Source organism: Marmota monax, unplaced genomic scaffold (genome assembly GCF_021218885.2).
Source record: "Marmota monax isolate L192 unplaced genomic scaffold, Marmota_monax_Labrador192_F-V1.1 WCK01_AAM20220418_F8-fsc00026, whole genome shotgun sequence".
Lineage (NCBI taxonomy): Eukaryota > Metazoa > Chordata > Mammalia > Rodentia > Sciuridae > Marmota > Marmota monax.
In genome coordinates this window covers 9,715,893-9,742,705 of record NW_026693108.1, presented here as the reverse complement: position 1 = coordinate 9,742,705, position 26,813 = coordinate 9,715,893, and the positions used below count along the sequence as shown (strand labels likewise).

Here is a 26,813-nt window from a genome sequence, read left to right as displayed (position 1 = left end):
GTTTTGGATGGCATGGATGATTATACCTTTCTATTCTTTTTGTATGAAATAGACTTTCTTCTTATGTGCAAAACCTAAGCTGCCAAACCAAAACAGCAGAATACCATCCATCTCCATAGTGTTTAAGCAGCTCTTGCTAAATAGTGCACCTTCTATGGGGAAGGGAAGCTTTCTGTGGATCTGCTCAAGTGTTCAGGGGCACCATTAGGAAGACATAGGCCATCAGGAGTCTGCAAGCCACAACATTTCCATATTCCTCAGTTGATATAAAAAAATCCAATCACATACAAAAAATTCTGTCTTGTTTAGTACATGTTTTAGGCAGCTTTTCCACCACTGTGACCAAAAGACCTGACAAAAGCAATTTTAGAGGAGGGAAATTTTATTTGGGGCTCACAGTTTCAGAGGTTCATACATGGCTGCTTCCTTTGTTCTGGGCTCAAGATAAGATAGGGCCTCCTGTTGGAAGGGCATGGATGTGGAAAGCAGCTTAGGACATAGCAACCAGGAAGCAGAGAGAGTCTTCTGCTTCCAGGGACAAAATATATACCCCAAATTTATTCCCCAAGGGACCCACCTCCTCATCCATACCCTACCTGCCTAGTTACCACCCAGTTAATCCTGATTAGTGGATTAATGCACTGACTAGGTTAAAGTCCTTATAATCCAATCATTTCACCTCTAAACTTTCTGGCATTGTCTCACACATAAGCTCTTGGGGGACATCTAATATCTAAACTATAAATCTGTCAATCTATTTCGAACTATAAATATATCAGTCTATTTCTATCTATCTATTTCTATCTACAAGATATATATATAATCTACTTGATGCCATTGCCTCTGACTTGTATGCTTGCCTTTCTGTTGGGTTAGTCCATGGAAACTTGCTCCGTTTCTCACCATTCTGCATCACTGACTCTGCCTGAGGTTAGTTGGACTAGTTGCCCAAATCATAGGCAATTTAAGTTCTCATTCCATGTGACCACTACTTCTTAGCATAGAGTTGTAGCTTACACCTCCCTAAATCCCCATGAAATTTCACCTTCCCTGGGCTTCAGGCACACCTTCCAATGTATTTCTTTTCTTGTGTTTCTCACGATTGCTTTATTGCTTTTTGTTGCTCACAGGCAGTAGCTTACCAATATCTTAGTGTTTCCCTGGAATTGATTTCTGGAAGTCTTTTCTGCATGTCTGTTGCCCTGGAATAATCTCAGCCTCTTTCACTTTTATCTTGAAGCCAATATCTCTGAAGATGGTTTCTTAGCATCCATCATTCTTCTGGGCTTCAGATTCTTCTTTAAATTTCTAACTAAATATTTTTATATGAAAATTCTTGTAGTCTGGTTAACTGGCTATTTATTTTAATTTGGCAAATATTTATTTAGTGCCCACTGTTTGTCAACATTGAAGATTCGGTGGGAGCAGGATAACAATAGTATCTGTTGTCTTAAAGCTGATAGTTGAGCTTGACAGGGGACATTAACAAAGGGATGCCAACAGGTTAAAGGTTTGAAGAGGGGCTCTAGTCCCGAGGCAGCATACACAATGGGGAAACTGAACATAGACTGGAGGCTGGGGGAGGCTTCTCCAATGCCTTCCTCTCCAGGTAGAGATCATTTGCTGTAGACGATGTGCTTTCATGAACTCACCAGCACATCAGCCATGCTTGGTAGTAATGGGATGCATGGACTTGGCCAAGGGGCTGAAGTGACAAGGGTAACACAGCATTCAGAGAGCAGGAAAGAAAGAGGACGATGTGTTTGAGGAGTGGAGAGAAACCCAGAGTGACTCAAGATTAGAAAGCAGAAAAGAGTGTGACAGATTTTGTAAATTTGCAAACGACTAGGAGCTTCACTCAAAGGACAACAGGAAACCAAAGAAGGAGTTAAACAAGACAATAACATCAACATCATATTCTAAAAAGTACCTCTGGCTGTCCAGTGAAATACGGATTGCCAGAGGGAGCATGTGTATGTAGGGGGTTGGGTTTGGTGGGGAATGTGGATGTGAGGAGATGAGCCCTGGTGAGAGATGGAGGTGCACTGTCTAGAAGGAGGACGGTAGAGATGGAGCCACCAGGATGCTTGGAGAAAGGATCAGAAACAGTGTGGACAACAGGCTGAGCAAACCCTTCACCCTGCTTCAAGAGACTCCCATCCTCTGTTGAAGTCTTAGCTCTGGTTTCCTGGACACAGAAAAAGTGGGAGCAGGCCAAAGTTTTAAGGCAATCTTGCTCATGGTGATGTTGACCTAGGATGGATAAATTTCAACTAGATCAGCAGTGATTATGAATTCACATAAAGGGTTGATGAAAACATCGTGCTTTTCCTTTCTGTAAGTCCCATGCCTCTGTCAATAGGTATGTTGACAAAGGCTCTACTTAAAGAACCATCAGGAGAGACTTCGGCTCAGAAGGCTGTGAGGCTTGTTCTGAGCCAGAGAATCCTCAACATCTGTGCAACGTGGGTCTGGTCTACACGCACCTGTTAACTGAAAAGAAGGCCATCCCTAGGCAACGGGAAGGGATGAGGAACACTGTCTGATGTCTGGTGCCACCCTGCTGGTAGGACCTGGGTCCTGTGCCATATCCTTCAAAGGAAACTAGGGTGAAGGGTCAATCTGAATGCTTAGTTGAACCTAAGGAAAGAATTTATGGGAATTTGTGATTGAATGATGTGAGGAGCAGGATGAAGTCAGGGTAGATCCCAGGTTTGAGCAATTGAATGAGGGAAGGAATCTGTGCTTTTCTTGTACCGATGTCTCCATTTATTAAAAACATCTTTCCTTCATGGAGGGCAACAGAGACAGAAGTCTTGGGTGTACTGTGATTCTGTTCCTCTTACCTGCATGATCCTTTTCTTCACTTCCCCTGAAAAACTCCAGCTGTGCCTTTCTTCCACTGTCTTTCCCAGTCATCGTATTGGGGAAGTCTGTCTGGTTCTTGTGGATGTAAGCAGCCTTCTCCCCCTTGGTCCTCCCCATCCCTCCCTCAGCTCATTGTGTTTTTAAACTTAGGATAAAAGACCTGCAAGAACTTTCTTTAACTAAAATAAAACTTAAGGGAGTCACAAATGAGTTCAGTAGGAAGAGAAAGGCAAAGATTTTCCAATTTGGAATGAGAAAACACTTCAAGTAGCAATTGCATTTGACTTGGACCTTAAGCAGCTGATATTTGGACGTGTGGGAATGAGACATGCAGATCGTTTTAGGCCCCAGCAAGGCTAGGCCACATCACAGAAGTGGAGATATATTTGTTATGAAATGTATTTTGTTTTCTTGCATCCAGAGCTCTTTTCAGCTGTTCTTGGACCCATTCTTGGGAAGGATTTATTTTCACACTATTCATTATTATGAATAACATAAATTCTTTATTTTATCCACTTATCATTCTTTATTCATCTTTAGTTAGTGGGACCTTAAATTAATCTTTAAATTAATGTTATTTTCAATATATAAAAATCAAAAATATAAGAAAAAAAAACAAAGTAAAAATTACATATATGTCAATCTTCCAAAAATAATATCCATTGATGTTTTGTTGTATGTTTTTCAGGCTTTCATTGGGGAGAAGAAATTTTTTAAAATCTAGATCTGCGAATCTTCATTGGATATTTTGATAATTTGTGTATAGAGCATGCTCAGTTGCATTGATATCTATATGTATCTATCTGTGTGTGTGTACACATATATACAAATACATATACTGTACTTGTCTGCATGTTTTCATGTAACATTTGAGTAGAAGCAACCATTTTCTTCTAAGCTAAGTGAGACAGTGCCATGCTGCAAGTTGAGTGGGGACATCATATTTAGATAGACCAGGATTTGAATTCTAGTTCCGTTTTTTTTTTTTTTCTAGCTGTAGAAACTTGGACAGGTCATTTGCCTTGTCTGCATTGATTTACTCATTTGTACAAGAAGTATAATTATGTAACCTTTTTGGATTTATGATAAGAATGAGGCATAAGGAATGAATCGTTCCTGATTCTGTGTACCAGGTGGACATTCCAACGGACGTTTCCATTCTGTAATGGAGAATGAAGGAAGGACATGGCCATCGGCGTGACAGGAAAGAGCAGTACGTCAGCCCCATTGCCTTGAAGCCTTAGCTGCCCAGCATTTTGGAAGGAGGCTGGAATTATAGAGTCACCAATTCTGTACCTCATGGAGGGAGTTGCAGATAATTTTTCCATAGCAATTAGCTGCCCCCGGTCACTGTCAACCAGTGATGAACAAACCTTATTAATATTCAAGTGTGAAACACATAAACATCATCCTTTCTGTTTAGCTTCAGAGAACAAAACTGAGAATCACTAATTTGGATAGTTTTCTCAGTTTACCAACCGGACCCTGATTCAGAGTTTCTGTGGCCTTTCACCAGGAGAAATGGTCCAAAACTCTGTATAGCCAATGTGTTGTCAGAAAGCAAAGCATGGTCCTAGACTCCAGAGTGGGGCAGGTGAGCATTTTAGCAACAAGCCAATAGGTAAAACTAAAAGCATCCATAAACCCACCTACTCGGCAGGCACATGAGAGCCAAGAGCCAACATTGTTTATCCATCTTTCTAACAAGAGAGCTAAGGATGAATAAGTCAGCACAGGTCGAATGGGATAAATTTGCAATCATACCTGAAGGTAAATGTAACTAATTTCATAATTTTGAGCAGTTCAGTTTTGACTGCTCCAAAATTACAGCCTCAAAAAGAGTCCTGAATATGATTGGCAAAGAGAAAATCAGCATGAAGCCACACAGCTCTTCATTTAATTAGCTTGTTTGTGAGTCATGTTCAATCAGCCTAGACCATATGTGGATTCTCTCTAAACATTTTTATTAACAACAATAATGTATGTGGCCTATAGACAAATGGATTTCTTATTAAATAAGTCATTATTGGGAAAAAAGCTTCCTCTAGAGTGATAGTTCCTAAGATTTATTCATTTTCAGTGATATATGGTTTTAAGATGCCATAAAGAAAATATATTCACATGCTGGCTCATGTGTATTTAATTTTTAGCCTAATATAAGCCCAATCAGAGACTTCCCTCCTGCCCTTCACATACCCAGGGTGAGAATAAGAAGCAGGCTGCTTATTGCTTTTCTTCTTTCTTCTCTGCTCCTGGAAGAGCTGCCCAGGAGTCCAATTTAAGAAGCAAGAAGGGATAATGAAGAGCCACCTCTTAATTACACAATCAGTTCCCATTTCTTCAGGGAGTTCTCCAGTTCATAGCTGCAATTTGAAGGAAACCGTGCAGCCTGAGTGTGTGAGGTCAGGGATTGCGGGACATGGATGGCTTCTTACGTTGAGGGAGACCTCAGACCAGAGATGGCAATGCAGCAGCAGAAGATTGTCTTCCCAATCACACCTTGAAATCATGAAACTCTCCTGAATTTGTCAGTGTGTCAGCTGGGACCATGTTTGGCTCAGGATGCCTGATGCAAGTAATGTTTCTGCAGGTTTTCACTGCAGGGGGGGATGGTGATGTGGCAGCCTGAGAATGCTCAGGTGACCCTGACCCTTGCCCTGCCCTTCCAGAAAATATGAGTCATATTGTCATGTTCACTGATAGCCCATCTTTCAGGGAAAAAAAAAAAAGAAATGGTAAGAAAAAGGAAAAAGCCAAGGACACTTAGTGGCTAAGTGTTTCCAATTGCCTTGGGGAAACAACAGTTTTCTGGACATCTCACCAGGAATTTTCTCCTATTTTTCATTTGTTAGCTGTACGTCATATGAGTACCTCTGGGTCAAAAAGAACCTGGGTAGTCAAAAACTGCCCAGATAGGTGTGTTGTTACCTCCTTGAAAATAATGAAGGGCTCACTAATATGAAGAAGGGGAGAAGCAATGTGTAGTCTTTGATCCAATTAATATTCCTGCAGAGGTCATTTTCCTGAGGACATTGCAGTGCTTTAAGGAAGTGTGCCTGGGAGCTAGTGAATTTCACTGGAAAAGGCCATTACCTAGAGTAAGAGAACTCTTAAAGAAGACAGGAGTATTCTATATCTGCATTGTTTCACACAATAGCCACTTGCCACAAGTGCTCCCTATTTTAGCACCTGAAAAGTAGCTGAACTTTGCTTCACTATATAAATTAAGTAGTCATTTGGGGATAGTGACAGTACTATATTGGACAATTCAAGTCCAGGACATTCTTGATGAATGTTTTGATGTGGAAGAAGGGAGGGCAATAATGAAAACCACTGAGAACAGAAGCAGATGTGGATGAGGTAGATGGGAAAGGATGGATGGAGTTGTGCATCTGGAGAACTACTGTCCCAGTGAAGGTGTGGTGAGGCAGGTGAAGGCAGGTTCAGGGCAATGCACAGGGCTCATTAGGCTGGTTCTCTCAGCGGGTCCTTTTATATGGATCTTTTCTATTATAATGACAGCAGTGTCACTTTTTCCAGGAGAAAAGAGGTTCTTCTCAGTGGGTGGTGTACTTGGATGATTCTCCAACAGTTCTGCCACCCTGGGCATGGCACTCAGACCTGTGTCAGTGCAGGAGTGTTGGTCTGGGAAAGGCTGACCATGGTTACTTCTATTTTCTTGTTTTTTTTTTAACTCAAATTTTCAGAAACCAGTGGAAACACAGTAAAACCCCTTTCTAGGCACTTTTTGTCATCTTATGAGAAAATGCAATCTTATTTTCCTCCTTCTATACTGGACTTTTTTTTTTTTTAACCTGACTTCTCATTCTGCACCCTGGTACTAATATTGCAGTTTCACAAGACTCCTGTCTTCCTGGGTGAGCGCATTCTCCTCTAAAGCTTTCAGTGCTGGGCACTGCTGTCTGAGCACCAGGCTGGTGTCCAGCTGCTTATTTGACCTTATGATTTGGTTGTCTTAAGAATACCTCAAACACAGGAGGTTCAGAAAAGAGCCTGTCTCCAGCCTCTCCTCCCAGAAGCTTCCATGTCTTTATTTACATTGTTTTTCTAGCCAGAAAGCCAGTCTCTTCTTTCCCCCGCCTACCATGCCCAATCCAATGGCCTATTCCATAGGCATCCACCAGATGACATCTCCATCCCCTTCTCTGCTCTTCCACTGCCACACCCAACTTTGACCCTCTGTCACCTTTTGAGTGGATGTCAGCAATCGCCTTTCTGTGTTTCTCCAGACTCACTTCCTCCTAACACACCTTAATCCCACTCAGTTGCCAAAATGAGTTTTCAATTTGTTAATAATATCACATAGCTCTCTTGCTTAATGCCCTGTCTTTTCCCATTCCTCTTAGAATAAATTTAATTTCTTTGCCAAGAGTAAACACTTGGCTATGTGCTCATTCCTCAATCTCTCTCCAAATTTATTATTTGTTCCATTTTTTTGACTCATTTTTCTCGAAACACATTGGCCTTCGCTGCCTGTAACGTGTCAAGTTCTTGTCCCAAGGACTTCTCACTTGCATTTCTAGGCTGTGTTCCTAGAACATTGGCTGTCTGACTCCTTCTCAGCCCTTGCGAGTTGCTCAGCCAACCACTGCCTGACTACCCTCATTAACAGTGTTTTCACTTTCAACTGCAATAGCACCATCTTCAAATAATTTATAGTGCAAATGTATTTTTTTTTTTTTGCTGTTGTTACTTTTCTTTCTTAGTGCCATGAGAACAGGACCAGTACCTACTTTATTCACTATTACTTCTTCAACTGTTAAATGCCTGGTGCAAACAAATATTTCTTGAATAGATGACTTCAATTATTAGAGTGCATAAAGAAGAGACTATTGAAAGTTGTATTTTTATTTACATTTTAAGTAAAGGGAAGTCATATAAATGGCAAATCAGGATATTTAACTACCAAAGCATTTTGATGATCATCTGGGATAGTTGCCAATTTAACTTTGTAGAAGGATGTGATAAATGAGCCAATAAATGGAAAACAATCTCCTATTTCCTTGCACATGAATTTCACATTAAATTGCTTGTTGTGAGGAGCCATTGAGTCATTCCCTGTGATATTCTAAATTAAAGGCAGAATGCCTTCTTCTGCACTAAAGATTTAATTATTCCAATAATGTCAACTGATAACGGTTCTTACCAATGCAGGGTCAGCAAGAGACACAAACATACCAGGAGTCTGCAGCTTGGTGGACAAGTACTAGAAGCTTATTTGTCTATTCTTCTACCCCAGATTATTTGTCTCAAAAGATGACCACTTTTTACTTAATTCATTAAGTAAAACTGCATTTTAAGTGGACTTTGGTTTTAACAGAGAACACCAAGATATAATCAATTAAAAAGTAGTCACTGAGCTAATAGCCCTAGGGAACACTGACTTTCTAACTTGGATCTACTTTATGGAAAATAAAAGTAAAATAGCATCTGAAAGACTCTCCATTGTCCTCCAATGACAGTCCACTAACCAAATGTCCTGCAAGCATGTCCGAGAATCAGTTTAGGGCTCTCAGTTTGGATTTGTGAAGAAAACGAGAAGACTGTTTTGAGAAAGATAACCTCAATCTAATACGTGTTTTTGAGGATCCGCTCTGAGTGTTGAGTCAGAATCAACTGTTCTCAAGGAATCCAGTAGGTAATGGATTCATTTGACAGATAGCTAAAAATCACAAGGGGGAGGGCAAACAAATTTCAAAGGAAGCAAAAAAATAAAGTCATATAGAAATTCCGAGGAGAGCAATGAGTTCCACTTGCAGATGTTGGAATTTTCAAGAGGTGCCATCCCTTCTGCTGAGCTTTGAAAATCAAGCAGGACCTGAATGTCTACAGTAGGGAAGGCTTTCCTACTTCTGCAAAGACATGGGTCAGAAAAGCAAGAGAAATGTACAGGGAGCACAGATTGGTCAGCAGGTTAAAGGGAGAAGGGTTAAGATGGGAGAAATGGTTTGGGGCTAAGAATTGCACTTCATGCTGCAAGAATTGGGGAGTCCTGCAGGAAGAGAGAGCAAGCCTGATGTGAGTGACAGTTGTGCTGTAGGAAGCAGTTAGTGAGAACATTGGAGAGAGAAGTGATGGGAAGGCTTCTCAAAGGTTTCTGATAGTGATAGAAGTGGAAAAGTTGGAGGTAGTTTCAACAGGACTTGTGAACTATCTGGATAAAAGGAATCAAGGACAAGAATAAATAGATACAAAGGAGGAGGGTTGAAGAGGCAAGGAAAGTCCAGTTTCATGACAACCAGTGGGAGAGAGATTTGTAAGGGGAAGTGCCCAGGAGTGTCAGACACACAGCTGCATCATTTGCTGCAATTGAAGAAGACACCAACAAGAAAAGCCCACTAAGTGTCTTGTTTGTTCAGAGGACTCTGGACGTAACGTGACATGACAGAAGAAGTGTGGGATGGTCATGTGTTGTGCAAAACCACTACCTGGATTCATGGGTGGTTATGTTCCCTTGATCACAATGATGAATTCAAATCAATTAGGCATTGGCCACAAACCCCTCTTTACAGAGAGGAGTATAGGGAGAGCAAAAGAAGCAAGGTTTATCCGTGAAGTTCCCACCAGAGCCACTGGTCAAGAGAAGCAGCTACAGAGAGGCAGGTCAGTCTGGATGAAGATGATGTGTATCCCTGGGAGAAGGGCAGGGATCACATTGTCGGTCATGTTTGATTTCATATCCACCAGATCCTAGTGAAAAGCTCTGTTCCATAAACACTCAGTAAACCTTTTCCAGAGAAATGGCTGATTCAGAGTGATTTCAGGGAAAGAAATAAAGAGCTGAGTGGAAACAAGAAATTAAAATGGAAAATCATGCAATCTAATGGAGCGTGGGTGGCAGCAACTAAGCCGGTGTGTAGGGCTGGGTGTAACTGCCACAAGTGCAAGGTGGTGTATACAGCAAGAGAGAAACATTTCAATAACCCAAAGCAAAAAGAAGAAACAAAAGGGCAAAAGTGAATCCAAGCCGCGTGCTGTCTTTAACTTCTGTGCACTGATGGAAAGACACTGTCACCTATGCTTCTGTCTGCTCTTACTCGTATATGTCAAGAGAAGCAACAGTTAAATAACACTGAAAAGCTTTTGGTTTTATTTGTAAGCCATATGAGAGCAATTAATAAATGCTGCAAGCAATGACACAGTGACTGGCCTTGCAAATTGGCTCGGGTGTCGTGGTGTGCACAGTGAAGAACTGCACTGAGAGGTCACACTGGAAAAATGCAGGCGGGGAAGCACTCTGGATCAAAACCAGGATGGCATAATTCCCTTTTAAATTATTGCAAGGTTTCCTTCTCTCAATCTGTCTCCTGTGCTGCATTCAAATGTACCACATTAAGCTAGATCTCTGTTGTGATAGTCTTTCAGAGGCTGGGGTGGCTGATCTTACTGACTTTTGGTTTATTACCTCTCCTTGGGCTGGAAGGAAAGGGCTTGGTGGCACCAAGCTCCAACTGGCACCAACCCTTTTAGAGAAACCATGGAAATTTCCAAAAGGGGAAATGTTGCAGGGGGAATCTCGTAGGTGAGGTATCTTTGATGGCTGTAGTATTTCCATTTCAATTTGCAGCCCTTCTCCTTAGGAGTCCAGAGAGCTTGTTTCTTCCTCTTTCTCTTTCTCCCTCTAAACATCCAATTACAAAGTAAGTCTGTGTGATAGGCAGTAAGACCCTGTGGCTGTCATATTTTTCTTAAAACTCTGGTGCACCCGCCTCCTCTCACGCCCTCCCTGTGGTTGCTTTGCAGGCCATGGCACATGCTCCTGTGGTCACTGTGTCTGTGAGAGAGGATGGTTTGGCATGCTCTGCCAACATCCGCGGAAATGTAACATGACAGAAGAACAAAGCAGGAGTCTGTGTGAATCAGCAGATGGCATATTGTGCTCCGGGAAGGGTGAGTATCGCTGCTGGAGTCTGTTTTGACGCATGGTTTGTCCAGCAGCAAGGAGCAGCCATCTTTCAATGAATTTGCGCAAAGGAAAGCCACTGCGTCCTCTGCCTGTCCCATACTCAGAGCTTGAACATTAGCCACAGGAAGTTGGGGATCTAAAATAATGACATACACAAGAGGGTTTTGATGCAAAGATTGTCATTCACTTATGTGCAAAGTTGTAGCTGCAAAAAGCAGAATGAATAATTTTGTAAAGACAAATGACAACCACATGTATATCCTAGGCACCCAATGAATCCAGAACAGAAAAGGGCCAAAGAGGATTGTTTAGCTCACCCCTGCAATACGACAGCCCAGAATTGTATAGATACGTAGGTGGAGGAGGGTAGGGGATAGCATGTGAGGAAGACAGAAAGGGAGAATAAATATTTGTTTTTATAAAAGGGACAGAAAATGTATGTGTTTCCTATAATTCTGGTACAATTTTCATTGGACTAAAAATCAAATTGTTCCAGGCAAGCAGGTGTGTCCTAATGCAAGGAAATAGATAATAATTAAAGGAAATAGATAATAATTAAACAAGGGGGTGAAAAATCTACAAGCTGATTGAACATAAATCAACAACCCAATCAAATATTGACTATAGAAATAGATTTGAGGAAAAAGCAAATCTCCCCCCACACCCACACTGAATAACACATTTACACACTTATACATATTCTCTTTCTCTCTTTTTCCTTCTCTCTCTCTCTCTCCATACATACACATATACATCACCAAGGAAATTCAGAAGGGAATTTCTCTGAATTGACTGATAATACATTAAGTTTTGGGCACCTCAATTTGGTGTTTTCTATAGCATGTTCTTGAAGGGATTTTAAAATCCTGCTATCATGGCACATAGCCAAATCTGTCTAGGAGGCACCCTGTTCCTCTTTGCCATCCCCAGGAGCCACAGGAGTCTTAGGGGTTCTCCGCACAGCTCAGAGTGCTGATTTTCAGGGAGCTCCCCTCGTAGCTCAGCAGCCTCATGACAGAACAGGCACCCAACTCTGAAGACCAAGCTGAGCGCTAGCAGGAGCTTCATGGACCCTCAGAACCGACTCTGGAGCAGGATGAGCATGTGATTTCTTTGTGAAGAAGACACAGTGAAGCAGAAGTGTGTTAGAGGCACTGAGCAGTGCTACAAGGAGCCCCACCAGAGATGCCACCATGGCACATCAGGGGCTCAGAGAGCACGATGCCCCATGGGTAATGTGTTTCCCAAAAGGCAGCTGAAAGAGGCTTTAAAAAAATGCTTATTTAGTTGTAGCTGTTTACATGGTGCAGAGGATTGAACCCAGTGCCTCACACATAGGAGCCAGCACTTAACCACTGAGCTACAGCCTCAGCCCCAAAAGAGGCCTTTTAGTGTCACTTCAGTCATTAAAGCAAATCGACTCTGTGACCACCTCTGGTGCTGGGAGGAAGGCCAAAATGAATACAAATGTGCTCCCTTCCATAGACAGCAGTGTCCTTGGTTTCCAGGAATTCTGTGTTCAAGAACTGTGCTTAGAGTGCTCAGGCAGAGAAGCCACGGGTTGAACCTCGAGCCATTAGTGCAGGCAAGCAGCACTCGGTGAGCTTAAAGCAAGCACCCTGCCCTTCTTTTTACTCTTCCATTAAATTCCATCCAACTGGAAGTCCCTAACAAATCTTCCACCAGTTCTATTCCCAGGGGGCTTCTGCTCCTGGAAAAGCCCTGTGTTAGATTCGCGCTGTGTGGGAGAATCAAGGAGGAGGAAAGAGGTTAAAAAGAAGAGACAAAGGGAAGATCAGGGAGGAGGCTGATGAAGAAAAGTGAGAAAGAGGTAGGGATAGAACTGCCCTGCCGGGGGTGAGTAAGAGGGACAGAGGAGGTGCTGCCAGGGGGGAGTGCCCTGCATATGGAAAACACTGAGATCCACTAACTAACTTTTCTGCATGGGATTTTTCCCCTGCACATAGCTCCAAACACACAGCTCTAAGGTTCAGGTATCTTTTCACTTGGTTTCCACAATGGCAGCTTCATTAGAATAAGAACACCAGGTTTAAGAACATTCTGCTGGCTGAGGATTCCCACAGATACTAAAACACGAGTGAGCTTGTTTGTTTATTTCAAAAATCAACCACTGTGTACCTGTGTGCTACTAGACACCCCATCAAGGCATTAACTGTGTCCACAAGCAGGCTGTGGCTGAGTCATGTTCAGTTCCAAGTACAGTAAGAACTCACCAAGTTGGACTCCCCAGCATGGGCAATAACAGTCCATGTCCTAAAGTGACTTTCATACAAAAAGAGTTGTTCCTCTTCAAGAAAGAAACATCCTTATTAAACTCACTAGAGTTTGAGGAGAGATTCACATTTTTTTAGCATTGGAAATGTAGAAAATAATAAAAAAAAATAGGTGGACTAAATATTGACTTAAAGGCATTTCCTGAAAAACAAACCAACCCTAAACCTCTCTCTGGTTAATGCTTTTCCAAATTGTTTGCTTTGGGTGATGGATGTATTTCCCGAGATCAATGAAGGGTTGAAAGCAGATTTGTTTAAACTATTTGTTTATCCTTCAATAGGAAGAGTGCTTTAGAGTCTTTAAGTTCAAAAGGGATTGTAAAAGCTTCCCCAAGGCTGCACATTGTGACTTTCAGTTAGTGGGGGGTGCATATTTCTTCCTCCTCTTCTGGAACATTAGTGCTTCTAGAGAAGAAAGGGGTTGACACTGGGGTCACAGAGCCTGGTCCTTTGTAAGCACCCAGGATAATGGGAGCATAGCAGGTATTCCTGATCCCCAGGGGTAGTGCCAACACTCACTCCACCTGAGAACCACAGGAAAGAAACTCGAGACAGAGGACTTCAATATGGTGGCAGAAAAGAGAAGCCTGTTCTCTGGGGCTGGGTTTCCTTATGAATTCCTCAGATTTGTCTGAATTACATACAACTTTTCTTGAATTTATAAATGAAAACCCTTCACCTGAGGGCCCCAAAGGACTTTGAGTCTTCTTTCTCCCACTGAGGGCAACATGTGAGTGGAGGCCTGTGATAACCTTGGTGCACCGAGCAGCCCTGACCCACTGACAGCATGAGGCACAGGAGGCCCACATGCCATCACCTGTGTGCGTGCCACCAGCTGTGAATAAAGCCGTCACCTCAGGAGACGATGAAGAAAAAGCATTTTATTTCTTTACAAAGTTATAGCCAAGACAATAAATCACTCCATAGAAAAATTTAAAACAAGATACATTGTTGTGACCTTCGTAACAGATGGAATCGTTAGTACAGTAGTGGAAACTGCCTGCTGGGGTGTGGGTTGCAGCATTTTCTCAGGCTCCGTGAATGAGACAAAGTCCAAGGGTAGCGATGGGGTGGGGCAATGAATGAGGGGCCTTGCCCTTGACTCAGGTTGTTTTTATAAATAACCAAGAGAGATGAGCTTAGTGTTGAGATCTCCCCTAAATTTAGCTACCTTTACAGAATACAGGATATAATTCATGTTTTGGGGTTTGGGGGGATTTATTTATTTGAATCCAAATGACACAATAGCATTTTTATCTTGGTGACCTCAACCTCCATCCAGGCAATCACCTTGATGTTCTTAAGGACAGATGCTGTTGTGTGGCAATGGCTGTAAACACCTGTCTTTAAATGACCCCTTTAACCCTCCCACTGACAACCTCTTGGGCCCCACATTATCCAGGAAGTCCAGAGTACACCCCAACCACTTATTTCTCAGCCAAGTAGCCCCTGTCCCACATCCCTGGAAAAGAGATGTTCTAGTTTCCATTCTTCTAATTGCCCCCTCCCCAATATGGCGCATCACATCTGTAGAAACAAGCATCTCATTTTTGAAACTCTTTGAAAGGTTTTGTGGTGAGAGGCATCACAGGTGGAGAGCACACAAAAGAGCAGATGGAATCAGATTAAAATCTCAACCTTGTTTATTGCCTGAGTGGTCCTAGGCAATTCCCTTATCCTCTCTGTTCTTCCATTCTCATGGAAAAAAAAGTACATTTATTTTCCTTTCTTAAATCCTAAGGGTGCTCAGAAGACACATGAGAAAATGTGGCTGATTTCCCATGAATGATAGCCAGCAAAAAGCACAGAGGGGGATAGGAATATCCTTAAGGATCCTTATGTTGAGAAAGAAAGCAGATGGACTAGTGGTGTTTTAGTCATGAACTTACCACCCTAGGGCTCCTGCCAGGATGGGCCAGCTGCTTGTTCCCTACGGCTGGGCTGGGATGGGCCTCTGGTGTAAGCAGGTCCAGCCAGCTGAGCTGAGCAATTAATTGCTCACCTTGGAGTAGTCCTGCAGCCTATGTCTGTCAGAATCTTCTCCCTTAATTTTTCCCTTTGCAGAGAGGGACAGTTGACTCCCCATTATTGGTTATTGATGATAACAGCCAGAGCACTTTACAAGAAAGGTGCTGTAATAAGTCCTAATAATTGGTCACACATGTATTAGTACATGCTGTGCTATTCCTAGTTACACAAGCAATAGCAGGATTTTCTACCTCTGAGATGCATTGAGTATTAACAAACAGGAGAGAACAGCACAGCCAGGAAAATGCTGACCAAGGGAAGCTACTGTTTCATGGCACATACAAAATCATTCCTTGGTTTTTATCCTAAGTATTTGGTGACTAGAAGATTCTGGAATGGGAATTTACTCATCAAATGCTCTACCAATGTATACCATATCAAGTTGAGCTGAGCTTCCCAGTTTTAGGGGAGTACTTTGCTAAGGCCTAGAGCTGAGCATTCCAGAAGCAAGAGTAGTGTTTAGAATAAATTCAGGGTTGGGATAAGTAAAGATAAAATGTAAGATCTTTTCATGAATTGTGATCCATTAAAAAAAGGTAGCATAGATGTAATACACGAATATCATGGACATGAAATCATTTGCTTCTATTGTCGAAATAGTTTTGCAATGTAAGGAAGATAATATTTTAGAAAAAATTAAAGTCAGGTTCTTCAAATAATTAATCTTCCTCCACTTGTGGAACCTAAAATACTAAATTTTGTGTCTTTTGAAAAAATTTCTCTGATAGTCAATGAAGTGCTGATATATCAAATGGTTAATTTCTTAAGCAAGCAGTTGAATGTTGAACATTCCCATGCCTAGAAATTTGAAAGTTAGTCTTTAAAATTGGGATAAATAAATTTCTAAAATATGGAAACACTGTATACCTGGATGAGACCCAGAAGGGGACACCATTCTTTGCAGACCAACCTGGGAGGACCAGCTCTCTGGGTTCTGAGCAACTGCCAGAATGACTCCCAGTCATTCCTAAGAGCAAAGCGATGTCTGTATTTTGCTTAAGAGTCTGAAAGTCAACCTAGACCCTCAGGAAAACAAGCCAATATTGAGCATTTCCTTAATGGCTTTCATCACCTAAGTGGTTAGTCATTTTTAATTACTATGTTTAAATATTCCTGCCCATTTCCCAAAATGTTTTGACCTCACCAAGTTTGGAATTTTGGTTAACCATGTGAAAATACTTTCACTATTTCACATTCTGTCCAGGTGATTTTCATTTTGGAAAATTTAGCAATAGTCATTTCTTAAAAGGGAAAGAGCCACCATCAAGGAAAGGGATGCAGTTCTTTTCAATTTTAAAGTCATCTTTCTTGCTGTGGTGGAATGTGGTGCCCTGGGTGGGTGTTTTCAACCCATCATGAAAGATGGTTAAACTGAGGACACTCTTCTCTTTGGAATATCATTGAACTCAGAGTTTTTTCTTGATTTTAAATATTCCATTAATTAAATTATTTCTCAGTAGCATAAAATATTTTAATAAGCATGCAGTAAATTGTTAAAATTAGACAGGAGGCAAAAAGAGGAGAAATGGGTGAAATAGTGGGAAAATTTATAGAACCTAGAGCCCCATAGTCTCAAGATTTTGAAGGTTTATAGCTAGTCTATATTCTAGCAGGAAATCCTGAGGGTGACATCTGATAAATCAAGCATATACAAGCCTGTGTGTGCATGTTAGCACTGTAACAACGGGCCACCGCACATGCAGGTATTCACCATTACTACGCTAAGAAACTCATGGAAACAAAAAACCAAAATTATTAGCCAAGTATCTAAGTGGTTATTTTAATCATAAGACAAATCCTCATTTAATAGAATTTACTATTAGATTCCATTAAAGAATGGGCACTTTAAAAACATGATTTAATTCGGGAGAAAAAAAAACTATTTTTGAATACCTTTATGGGAGACCATCTATAAGAAGCAGCCAGTTAGGCTCTCATTGACATTTCAACCAGACTGGGCCTCGGGACATTTGTTCAAGGCTAATTGCAACTGTCTAGATCCATAATGAAGGCTTTCCGGGATGACCTTTATGAATTACAGTAAGTAAAGCTCCCCTCCGAGAAGCCAGCTATTCAATAAACTTTTACCTTTGGAAGATAGGTTATTAGAATCCTATTGTCAGTGTGTCAACGATATTCTATTCTAGATGGAAACCTCCGGTTATTTGGTGACAGTGAGTAATTCCCTTTGTGGTTTCAGGTTCTTGCCATTGTGGAAAGTGCATCTGTTCTGCTGAAGAATGGTACGTTTCAGGGGAATTTTGCGACTGTGATGACAGAGACTGCGACAAACATGACGGTCTCATTTGTACAGGTGCAGTATTGAGCTCTTCTAATTGTTCTACTCCACAGTCTGCAATAGAGCCGGGGGACACCTGCCAACAATGCTTTAGGTGACCAGACAGGACAGCTTCTGTATAATTAAGGGACAACTGTTAATATGAAATGACTGAAAGAGGAAGTGGGCATTTTTAATGAGCATTGGCATTATTCCCAGGCCTAGAAGAATACAAAAGAATGAAACCAGATCATATGATCATTGTGAAATTCCCACAAGGTAACCCACCCTACAAACTCATACATATGCAATTATATATTGAAAAGAGAAAAGAAACCTCTTGATGGCAATTTTATTTTGAGCATCGTGTAGGAAATGGTGTGTTATTTTACACAGGACCCAGGTGCCCCTCCTTGGTGTGCTGGGTTCTTTCCAGGGGACAGGATGAATGTATCTGTGTGAATGGGGAGGAGAGGCAGGGCCAAGCTGTAAGAAAAGCTTGCTGTGTACTAGCCATTGGGGCCCTAATTGAGTCCTAACAATTTGTTATAAGATACACTTAGTTGAGCAAGTTACAGGGGAAATGAGGACATGTCGATCTGCCGTCCTCACCTCTAGCTGAAGGCAGAGAGGGATGTTTGTGTATGTCACTAAAGCAGACATCATTTTTGCCCCTCCCTGATGCTTAAGAGTCCTGGGATACTTGACTCCTTGGCCTGTCAAGGAGTTTGATATTTTAAGTCAGACATAACAGGATAACACAGTTGTGACATGGTAGCCCAGTTGGAGTGACTCAGGACGGTTGCCATTTGATTCATAGATCATGGCACCAAATAGATATCCTCAATTCTTTGAAAGATCAGATTTCTTTTTTGTTGCTTAATAAGATGTAGTAGTAAGATCATTGCTACTACTATCCTCTCTGCATTGTATCTAGAGAGAATAAGTAAAACAGTGGGCTAATGGGCTGTCTGGTTTATAATAGTGTGTTTTGGTGCATTTTGATCATGCTGCCTATGTGTGTTTTATTGCAGGGAATGGAATATGTAGCTGTGGAAACTGTGAATGCTGGGATGGATGGAATGGGAATGCGTGTGAAATCTGGCTTGGCACAGAATATCCTTGACAACTCCATAAGCAAAGACTGGATTCTTATTTTTCTAGGCAATTAGAATGTGTAACGCAAAGGAACTCATGTATAATCACCACTAGGACAGGTTAAACACACTATTGTATGTTTTTCTATTTCTGACCGCCTGAATGAAATCTGGGTACCCATTAAAAATGCGTTAAACCAACTCTGATATAAAAAACACTGAAAGAATTTTTATTTCACCAGTGGTTTTCAGCATGGGAACTTTTGCCACCCAGAAGGCATTTGGCAATGTCTATGGAGAATTATGATGGTCAATTTGGGGCGGGGGGTGGGTAGGAAGTGTGCTATGGGAATCTAGCAGGCAGAGGCCAGGAATACTGTGCAACCCCTGAAGTACACAGGACCGTCCCCACAGCAAAGAATGCTGTGACTCCAAATGCCACGTGTGCTGGACTTAGGAAGTGCTGATGGTGCTGTTTTTAGAGCTCTTTGTCCCTACACAGGAAAGACCTCAATAGAATATAAAGAAAAGATATATTCTCATGGAAACCTGATTTTTCTAGGATTCCATATCACTCCACACTTCTGGGTGGGGACAATGAAGACGAATACATTTAGGGTCTGATGTTGTTTGGAGGAATCACCAGATCTGGAGTCCTTTGGAAAGGAAAAAGACTGGTCATTTTTAGCCATTAAGTCATTTGTCTATTCTCATTTTAAACTCACAAAAGAAGATTCTCTTAAGATAAAGGAAGAAATTATGAAAAATGTACAATTTTAAAGTTTTAATAAATAATGACATAAGTTGTTTATACTCTGTGTCAGAATATATTTTCCTACTGAAAATTAACAACAAAAAAGTATATTATTCAGGGATATCCATTTTAGGTTCCTAGAACTAAGAGATCACATTTTAAAACCTAGTCAGGGGTTACAGGTACAAGAAATCAGATTTTTTTTTTTTTTTTACTATTTGAATTACTCCATGGTAATGTGGCCTTTTGGGAAAAAAACAAACAATATTTAGTTAGAAATAGGATGAGCCTGAAATATGCATTCATTTTTCTTAAAAGACTTCTTTCCTAAGGAAGTATAGGGTCATGTAAAGAACTGGTACTGCAAAAAATAAAAATAAATAAATAAAAGGCACTTATCTTAAAAGCTCAGTAGAGGATTCCCTCCAAAATCTAGAAGTGGCTTAAATAGAAATTACAAATATTCAGTCAGTGATAGGAACAAAATGTTTATTTTCTTAATGGTGATACTTTGCTTTGTATGAAATTCACATTGAATTATGAAAATGTACAATAATTGGGGCTTTCCTTACATATATACAGTTAATTCTACTTACACACATTAGTTTAGGCAATCTTTAATTATTTAGAGCTAAAAAAAACACTTTTTTTCTTCTAAATGTGAATTATTTTGTAAAATCCTAAAGTGACGTAGCAAAATCATTTATGTATTATTTTCAGATGAAAATTTTTACTTGGAAATTTTATGTTGATGTAAATATTCTAGAATGATGGCTTGGGCTTCATAAGTCAAACCACCAAAAAAAATAAGGAAATATGCATCTGCTTTATTACTTCAAAATTTAATATTGAAAATTATTTTAAGAGAAAATTTAACTGGTGCTAATTTTTTGAGTATTAATAATGTTCTCATTATTTCATAGACTTATAAAATTGTTATCTCTATCCTGAGATTAAGGAGTTCAGCCATATTAATTGTATCTCTATTACTGAGCATGTCAGTTCTGTAAGATAAGGGAAATACAAATAATGGAGAAATGATATGATTATATTCTTTCCTCTCCTCTCCATAAATATTGTAAGCCTCAAACAAACCTATCTTAATTTTTCATAACAATCTTGATGACTTATTTGATGATGGACAATGGACTTGATTACATTATCTACCCATCTTGGAACAGACGCCCTTCAAATTCCCATGTTGCAGAGTTCAGCTTTCTATGAAGGACTGGATAACAAATATATTTGACCTTGTGGGCCACATACATCTCTATTGCATGTACTTCTTTGATTATGTTCAATACTTTGAAACCATAAAAAGATGAAAATTCATTCTGAGCTCCAGGGCTCCAGAGCAGACCCACTCTGAACTCTCACAGCTGAGAAGTGGTTTGCCAAACTGTGCTCCTCCGGCATTACATTTAGATTCCTGTGGCTCATCACATAATCTCAGTTGTTTCTTTTTCTTTTAATTCTCTCTACACTATTATTCCTTTTCATGGACAGCAAGTACAATAAAAATGTTGCCTGTTTCATATTTTCACTATATAAGAAAAGCATCAAAAATGCTCTTGGCATTTATGTATTCCAAGTAAAAGTTTAGATATTGAGAAATAATTATCTCATAAAGTTGAAAATGATTTATCCTGATTTTTAAATTAATATATAAATATGTTATGGTTTGTCATTTTCTGGAGCCCATTTAGTTACCTATTACAGAACCAAACTGAGTTATAGCATAAATCACCTGGTACCGAAACTCTAATGAATGCTTTCTCTATGAAAAAAGAAATATCATCTTTTAATTTCTTTCTGTCTGCTGTTAACATTTCATGTGTGTACAGGTGTTTACATACATGTGTGATTTGGGCTGTAATAGTGCCAACCTCAGTATATCTATAAAGAAGTCACTGAATTTACATATTTTAGATTGGAGGAAAATTACATATGAAGACATTACTTCTACCCTCCTTAAGAGTGACTTTATATTTCTTTATACTTTGATTTTTGATTCCATTACTAACTCAGAAATATCCTCCTAAAAAAAGAAAAGGAAGGAAAGATAAGAATAAATTTGTGGTGGGTGGGAGACAATAAGCAAATCTTATTGGTTTGTTCACGCTTTTGAAAAGTTACAGTGGGATTAACATCAATTGGAGAGGAGGCACCAAGTTCACCAACAGTGCTGGGTTGCAACCCTGCTTTCCATCCCTGAAAAATTTTTCCACAGGGCTTAATAGAAACCAACCAAAGACCTAAAACACTAGGGGAGAATCTCTACACCTGCTTCCTTTTGGACTCCTTGAGCTCAGTCTAGATTCTAGTAGCACATTGGAAGGACTTGTCTAACCTACCTCAAGGGCAAACGGTCTTTTCCAAGAGACATCAGAATAAGACTCATGACAAGCAAATGTTTAGAGTACAAATGTCCAAACTCTCCAAGATGCATAATGAAATGATGATCAGTTCCTTTTTACCTTTATAGTATGGACCGTTTGCCTGTCTTCTATTACTTTTCCAAGTATAGTGGCAGCAAATTTTACAAAGTAAACTTATTAGAAAACAGAAATGACGTCACTTGAAATATCAAAATGAAATGGGAAACAAACAAAAATAAAACTCAGCCTTAGTTGGAAAATTCACTGTCAAAACTTTGAAACCCTACTTGGCATTAGAGAGTCAACTGACCCTCCATATCACCTCATAAACTAAGAAACTTAAGCTTTGACTCCAAGGTAACATGATATACATTCTAGATTTTAATATGACTGCATCTTGTGATATAAAGAGCACTTAGCTTAAGTGTTTCCCCTGCATATAGTCTTTTTCTAAAACAAAATTGAAAATAATTTTTGCCTCCTTCTAAACTGAATCTTAGCCAGTTTGGTGTCTCTTCTTCTTGGGGAGATATCAAATAGTAATCATCCCTTTTACATTAGGAAGAAAACTTTAAATGAAATAATCCGTGTCTAACTTGAACAAGAAAGAAAGCGTTTTTTCTTTTTCCTTTTTTTTTAATGAAGAACCAAATTTGATATTGATCATCCTAAAAAAAAAACCCAAAAAACAAAAAACTGTTTAGGCAGGTGGCCAGAGTGATAAGGAAACTCTGCTTACTTGTCAACAGGACAATTCGAAGGACTGGAACAGGAGTCCTTGTGGCCCATCTTGACCTCCTTACACTCCCCACTCCAAAACACTCAGGACAAGTGAATGTTTAGAGTGCAGATGTCCAAATTCTCCAGGATTCATAATGAAATGATGATCAGTTCCATTTTACCTTTATACTGTGGACTATTTTCCTGTCTTCTATGATTTTTCTAAGTAAAGTGGTAGCAAATTTTACAAAGTAAACTTATTAGAAAACAGAAATAATGTCACTTGAAATAACAAAGCAATGAACATTTCTGAGCATTGTTGAGGGATGGGCAAAGCAATCAGCTACCATAACAAATCAGTAGAAAGAGCCTCCCACGCCAGATATGCATGCAGAAGGAATGGGATTTTATGGGGACTTGAAACAATGGATGTATGTACATGGAGGTACAAAACACACGATCTATTAGTACAAATGAATTCCATCATATTTACTATACAGAACATCAATAGTGACAGATTGTACTTAATAATAGCAAACTTAATTTCTGAGGGAAAAAAATGGTGGAGTCTTATCCTGGAAGAATAGCAAGAGAGGTATTATCAAAGAGCTAAAATTTTCTTTGGCATGGTAAAAGGGAGAAATTGTGTTTACCAACTTATTTACATGACATTGCTCTATATTTGTGGGTGACGCGATTCCATTTTGTTACATAAAATTGTTTAATGTTTTTTTGAATGCCTTCATATAAATATTTTATTCAATATGTTGTATTTGTGAATACAACAGATGATAATAAACACAGAAACTGTACAGTGCAGACAAACTCTGTATGTCAATCGAGTTCTACATACCAACAGTTCTTGGTCACAGGTCCTACTGCATGCAGTTCGTCAGTGCTGTCCTCTTCCCATGCAACAGGTGAGCCCAGACACAACGTAATGATCCAACTAAATTACAAATAGCAAAGACCCTCTGCAATACGTCTAAACACGTGTTAGAAGAAAGTATTTTGACATCTAGTCATAGCGATAAATGCCCTTATAGACAACCCAGAAAAAACAAAACAGAGGTACGACATTACATAAATCTTCATCATTTACAAAAATAAATCTTGTCTTCATTATAACCAGTAAACAGGCTTGTGGGGTCGAAGAAACTGGCAAGTAGGACAGATGGCCAAAAACAAATAGGTGGGGCTGTTTCGGGTGTGTGTGTGTGTGTGTGTGAGTGATGGTTTACGCATGTCTATAAGCCTGTCTAATTGGAATTAAAAGCTATTCGTTGTTTGCCACATATTATGGGATACCTGTCTTCCCTAAATAATTAATTAATGGAATTTGTTTAATACAGTTTAGCACATCTTGTTAAAAACAGTAGGCTTTAAAATGGGGTATACCAAATCAAGAATGGTCAAAGAATCATTTTTTTTTGTCTTTGTAATTTAGCATTATTGACAATAAATCTACTCAAACAGTATGCTAATTCTTTATTTATTAAAGTGGAATCTAACGTGAAAATGAAATAAGCATAAACAGTTAAATTTGTACTGAAACTTTAATCAGCTAAGCAGGCCAAAAAAATTTCAATGCTGGGTAAGGGCTGTCATGGTGATGTATGAAAGCGGTGACAAGATAATTTCCCAGTCCCCACAGTGCAGCTGGGGTAAGATGGTAACCAGGTCATCCTTCCACATGGAAATTACAGCAAGAGGCTGGTACATTGATTCTCACATACTGTTTTCTATAAATGAGGTTCAATTTGGTCTCAACTCTTCTGAGAAGAAACATTGAATTTTATTAAGTGTACACAGAGTTAACAAATATATTTCCAAACAGTTTAGTATTAAACATTTTAAAGCTCTTGATATCCAATATTGAACATTTTGCATGGAAGTTTCAATATGTATTCAATGATTCACGGCCTTCTTACCAGTTGTCTTCCCTAAACTCAGAGATTAGTGGTATTCAATCAAAAAAGAAATCAAGAAAGCAAAATTAAAAAAAAAAGCAAATATATGGAATGGCATAAAACCTGATGTTGGAGTGTGTTGGTTTGCCTTTATTTGCATCTAGGATAATTCAACAGACGGTATTCTGAGATCATGGCAAGGCACCTCTAACCCAGCCTTTGGGCAATGGGTGCCCCGAAGAGCTGAGTTAGAGGTATGTACTGGTGAGGTCCACAGTACTGGACTCAGCATGCTGAGCTAAAAAAAATATTTTTTCCTAATATGTCCAGTTTAAAAACTTGTCATTAAACACCAAAAATATTAAAGTCTAATTTATAACTAACGTTTGCACTGCTGCTGCAGAAAGGAACACAACAGCCCAGTGGCCTGGCCCATGCTCGGCTGAGGATGAGTGGCAGCCCCAAACAGGTGGCATTAAATTCGGTTCATTAAAAACAGGAAGGAGGAGATCGGACATGGACTTAGGTAGCGCATTTCATGTAAGTTGTAATGATTTATTTCTCCTTGTTGTTGTTTTTGTTGTTGTTTTTGTTGTTATTATTTTCCTTTTTTTTCCCAATAATGAGGATTAATAGATGAAAAATGAACCTTAATCAGGCCTACAAGGCCTACAGAATTCTTTGGACCCACATTCTCAAAAACCAGTGGGTCTTGCTCGCTGGGCAAGGCAAATGTTACCATTACCAGTAAGCTTGTGATATGTATAAAACACACACACACACACAGAAACTAGAGGGGGTGTCAAACACGTACCTTAGAGACCGTCCCATGGATTGTGTTTGACCTCTTCCCACCCAGGCAATGCCAACCCTGGGAGCACAGAATCTGCTACTGGATAGAGTGTATATGTGTGTTTAATCGGTTATGTGAGCCAGAGACAACGATCTTAATCTTTATAGGTGCAATTTGTAATAATAGGTTTAGGAGGCTTCCTGATTCCCTGATTGCTCTCCGAACTAAGCCAACTACCACACGTAAGATCTAGAGGAACACAACCCCTGCAAAAGGTCACAGACAGTGGAGCGAGCAGCCCTGTAAAAACGGGAAGAAGAGAAATCCATAATAGCACAGGTTTACAGCGTCTAACTAGAAATTACTCAATATTATTCGTGTGCTACAAAATTGAACTTAAACACATGGATCTCGCTGAAACAGGACTCAAAAAGGGTTATGGGTAGCTGTCAGCAGGCAAGGTATCGAGTGTACTTGTGAAGTATGTCATTCACATGAAGTGTCACAGTCACAGAAAAGATATTAAAAAGGCATTCCATATCTGGTAGGGCATTCCATGGTCTGAGTTTGGCTGGTAATCCAGGTGTCTTCCTGTGTGGGGGGGGCCACAGGTTGAGATTTATCCACTTGCAACAGAGAAGTTCGGAGACAGCCAAGGGCAGGCATCTGCTTGCGTCCCGCTGCTCGTGGGCACGGGAGCAGGAGAGTCTGGTGGGGATAAATCGCTCACCTGCGCTCAGGACTGGTAAGTCACAACACCTGAGGGTCTGGCTATGTGGTCTTGCTCTTGTTCACTGGTTTGCCTCCATTCATGATGGCAGACGCGCTTGTGCTTTTACTCGGCGTCACCCCAGCCTTCGGGACCGTTTCGCCCACGTCATGCAAAGATGGTTCTCGGTACATGGCAACTAGTGGCGGGAAGAGAGGAGGAGGGAAAGGAAATGTTGCCTGGTGAAGTGCAGGAGAGGCCCACCCTGACACGCGGACCCCAGCAAGCAGCCCACCGCTCTTCCCAGAACGCACACAATTGTTCTGGTTTTAAGGCAGCAATTTCCAATGCACAAACAGGGGGCTTCACCTGCTCCACATGCTCTGGGTTATATTTGTCAAAGAGAAAAAAATAAGTGGGACCTAATGGCCTTGACTTTAAGGGTGTGTGTGTGTGTGTGTGGGTACACAAGACTAATCCTGGTAGAGAGGGGAAAACACAGACTTCCCCTGCATAGTACTATCAACACTTGAACTTCTTTCAATTTTTTTTTTTTTGAGGTGAGGCATTCATGCCCTAGATCATTAAATTACTTTCCTCGCAAGTGGTTCAAAAGCAAAATAGTCACTCTTGTGATGACTTCAAAGCTAAACAAAGCAACCACAAAGAACTCCCTTTCCTTAAACCAGGGCCCTTCCAGAGAGCTCTGGTTGTATTTCTGAAGGCAACTGTGTGGCATTTATATTTTTATGCCTCATTTTGATACATTATTAAAATCTCATAATTGATGACATAGGGCAGAGGCATAGAACGGCAATATAGCAACTGAAGGAACTATGAAGGGTCTTGCAGCCTGTATTAAGTGACTTGGCCAGGTAGTAAGAGGAACTAATCCATATCCTCGAAGCACATTTCAATCACTAACTCCCACTAGGAATGGAATGGGGAGGTAATAGTTTCAAAGCATTGACTTTGATTATCTACAAAGTTCTGTAAGAGAGATGAATGCCCTAGAATATCAATTTTTAACCAAATACTTAATCTATCCTAACATTTT

General features: G+C 40.2%; 2 protein-coding genes across 4 annotated transcripts in view; one reads left to right on the top strand and one right to left on the bottom strand.

Annotated features, from left to right (window-relative positions):
• The window catches only part of Itgbl1 (integrin subunit beta like 1), a 227,187-nt gene extending 204,018 nt beyond the window's left edge, over positions 1 to 23,169 (top strand). Inside the window, exons 9-11 of the mRNA XM_046454898.2 lie at positions 10,633 to 10,779; positions 17,318 to 17,431; positions 18,430 to 23,169. Coding sequence (XP_046310854.1) covers positions 10,633 to 10,779; positions 17,318 to 17,431; positions 18,430 to 18,521 — 353 coding nt within the window. The 3' untranslated portion in view covers positions 18,522 to 23,169. The remainder of the gene's footprint in view (positions 1 to 10,632; positions 10,780 to 17,317; positions 17,432 to 18,429) is intronic.
• Positions 19,498 to 26,813, bottom strand: part of Fgf14 (fibroblast growth factor 14) — a 657,991-nt gene continuing 650,675 nt past the window's right edge. For all 3 annotated transcript variants that reach the window (XM_046454899.2, XM_058582739.1, XM_046454900.2), the window contains exon 5: positions 19,498 to 25,955. In XM_046454899.2, coding sequence (XP_046310855.1) covers positions 25,819 to 25,955 — 137 coding nt within the window. In that variant the 3' untranslated portion in view covers positions 19,498 to 25,818. The remainder of the gene's footprint in view (positions 25,956 to 26,813) is intronic.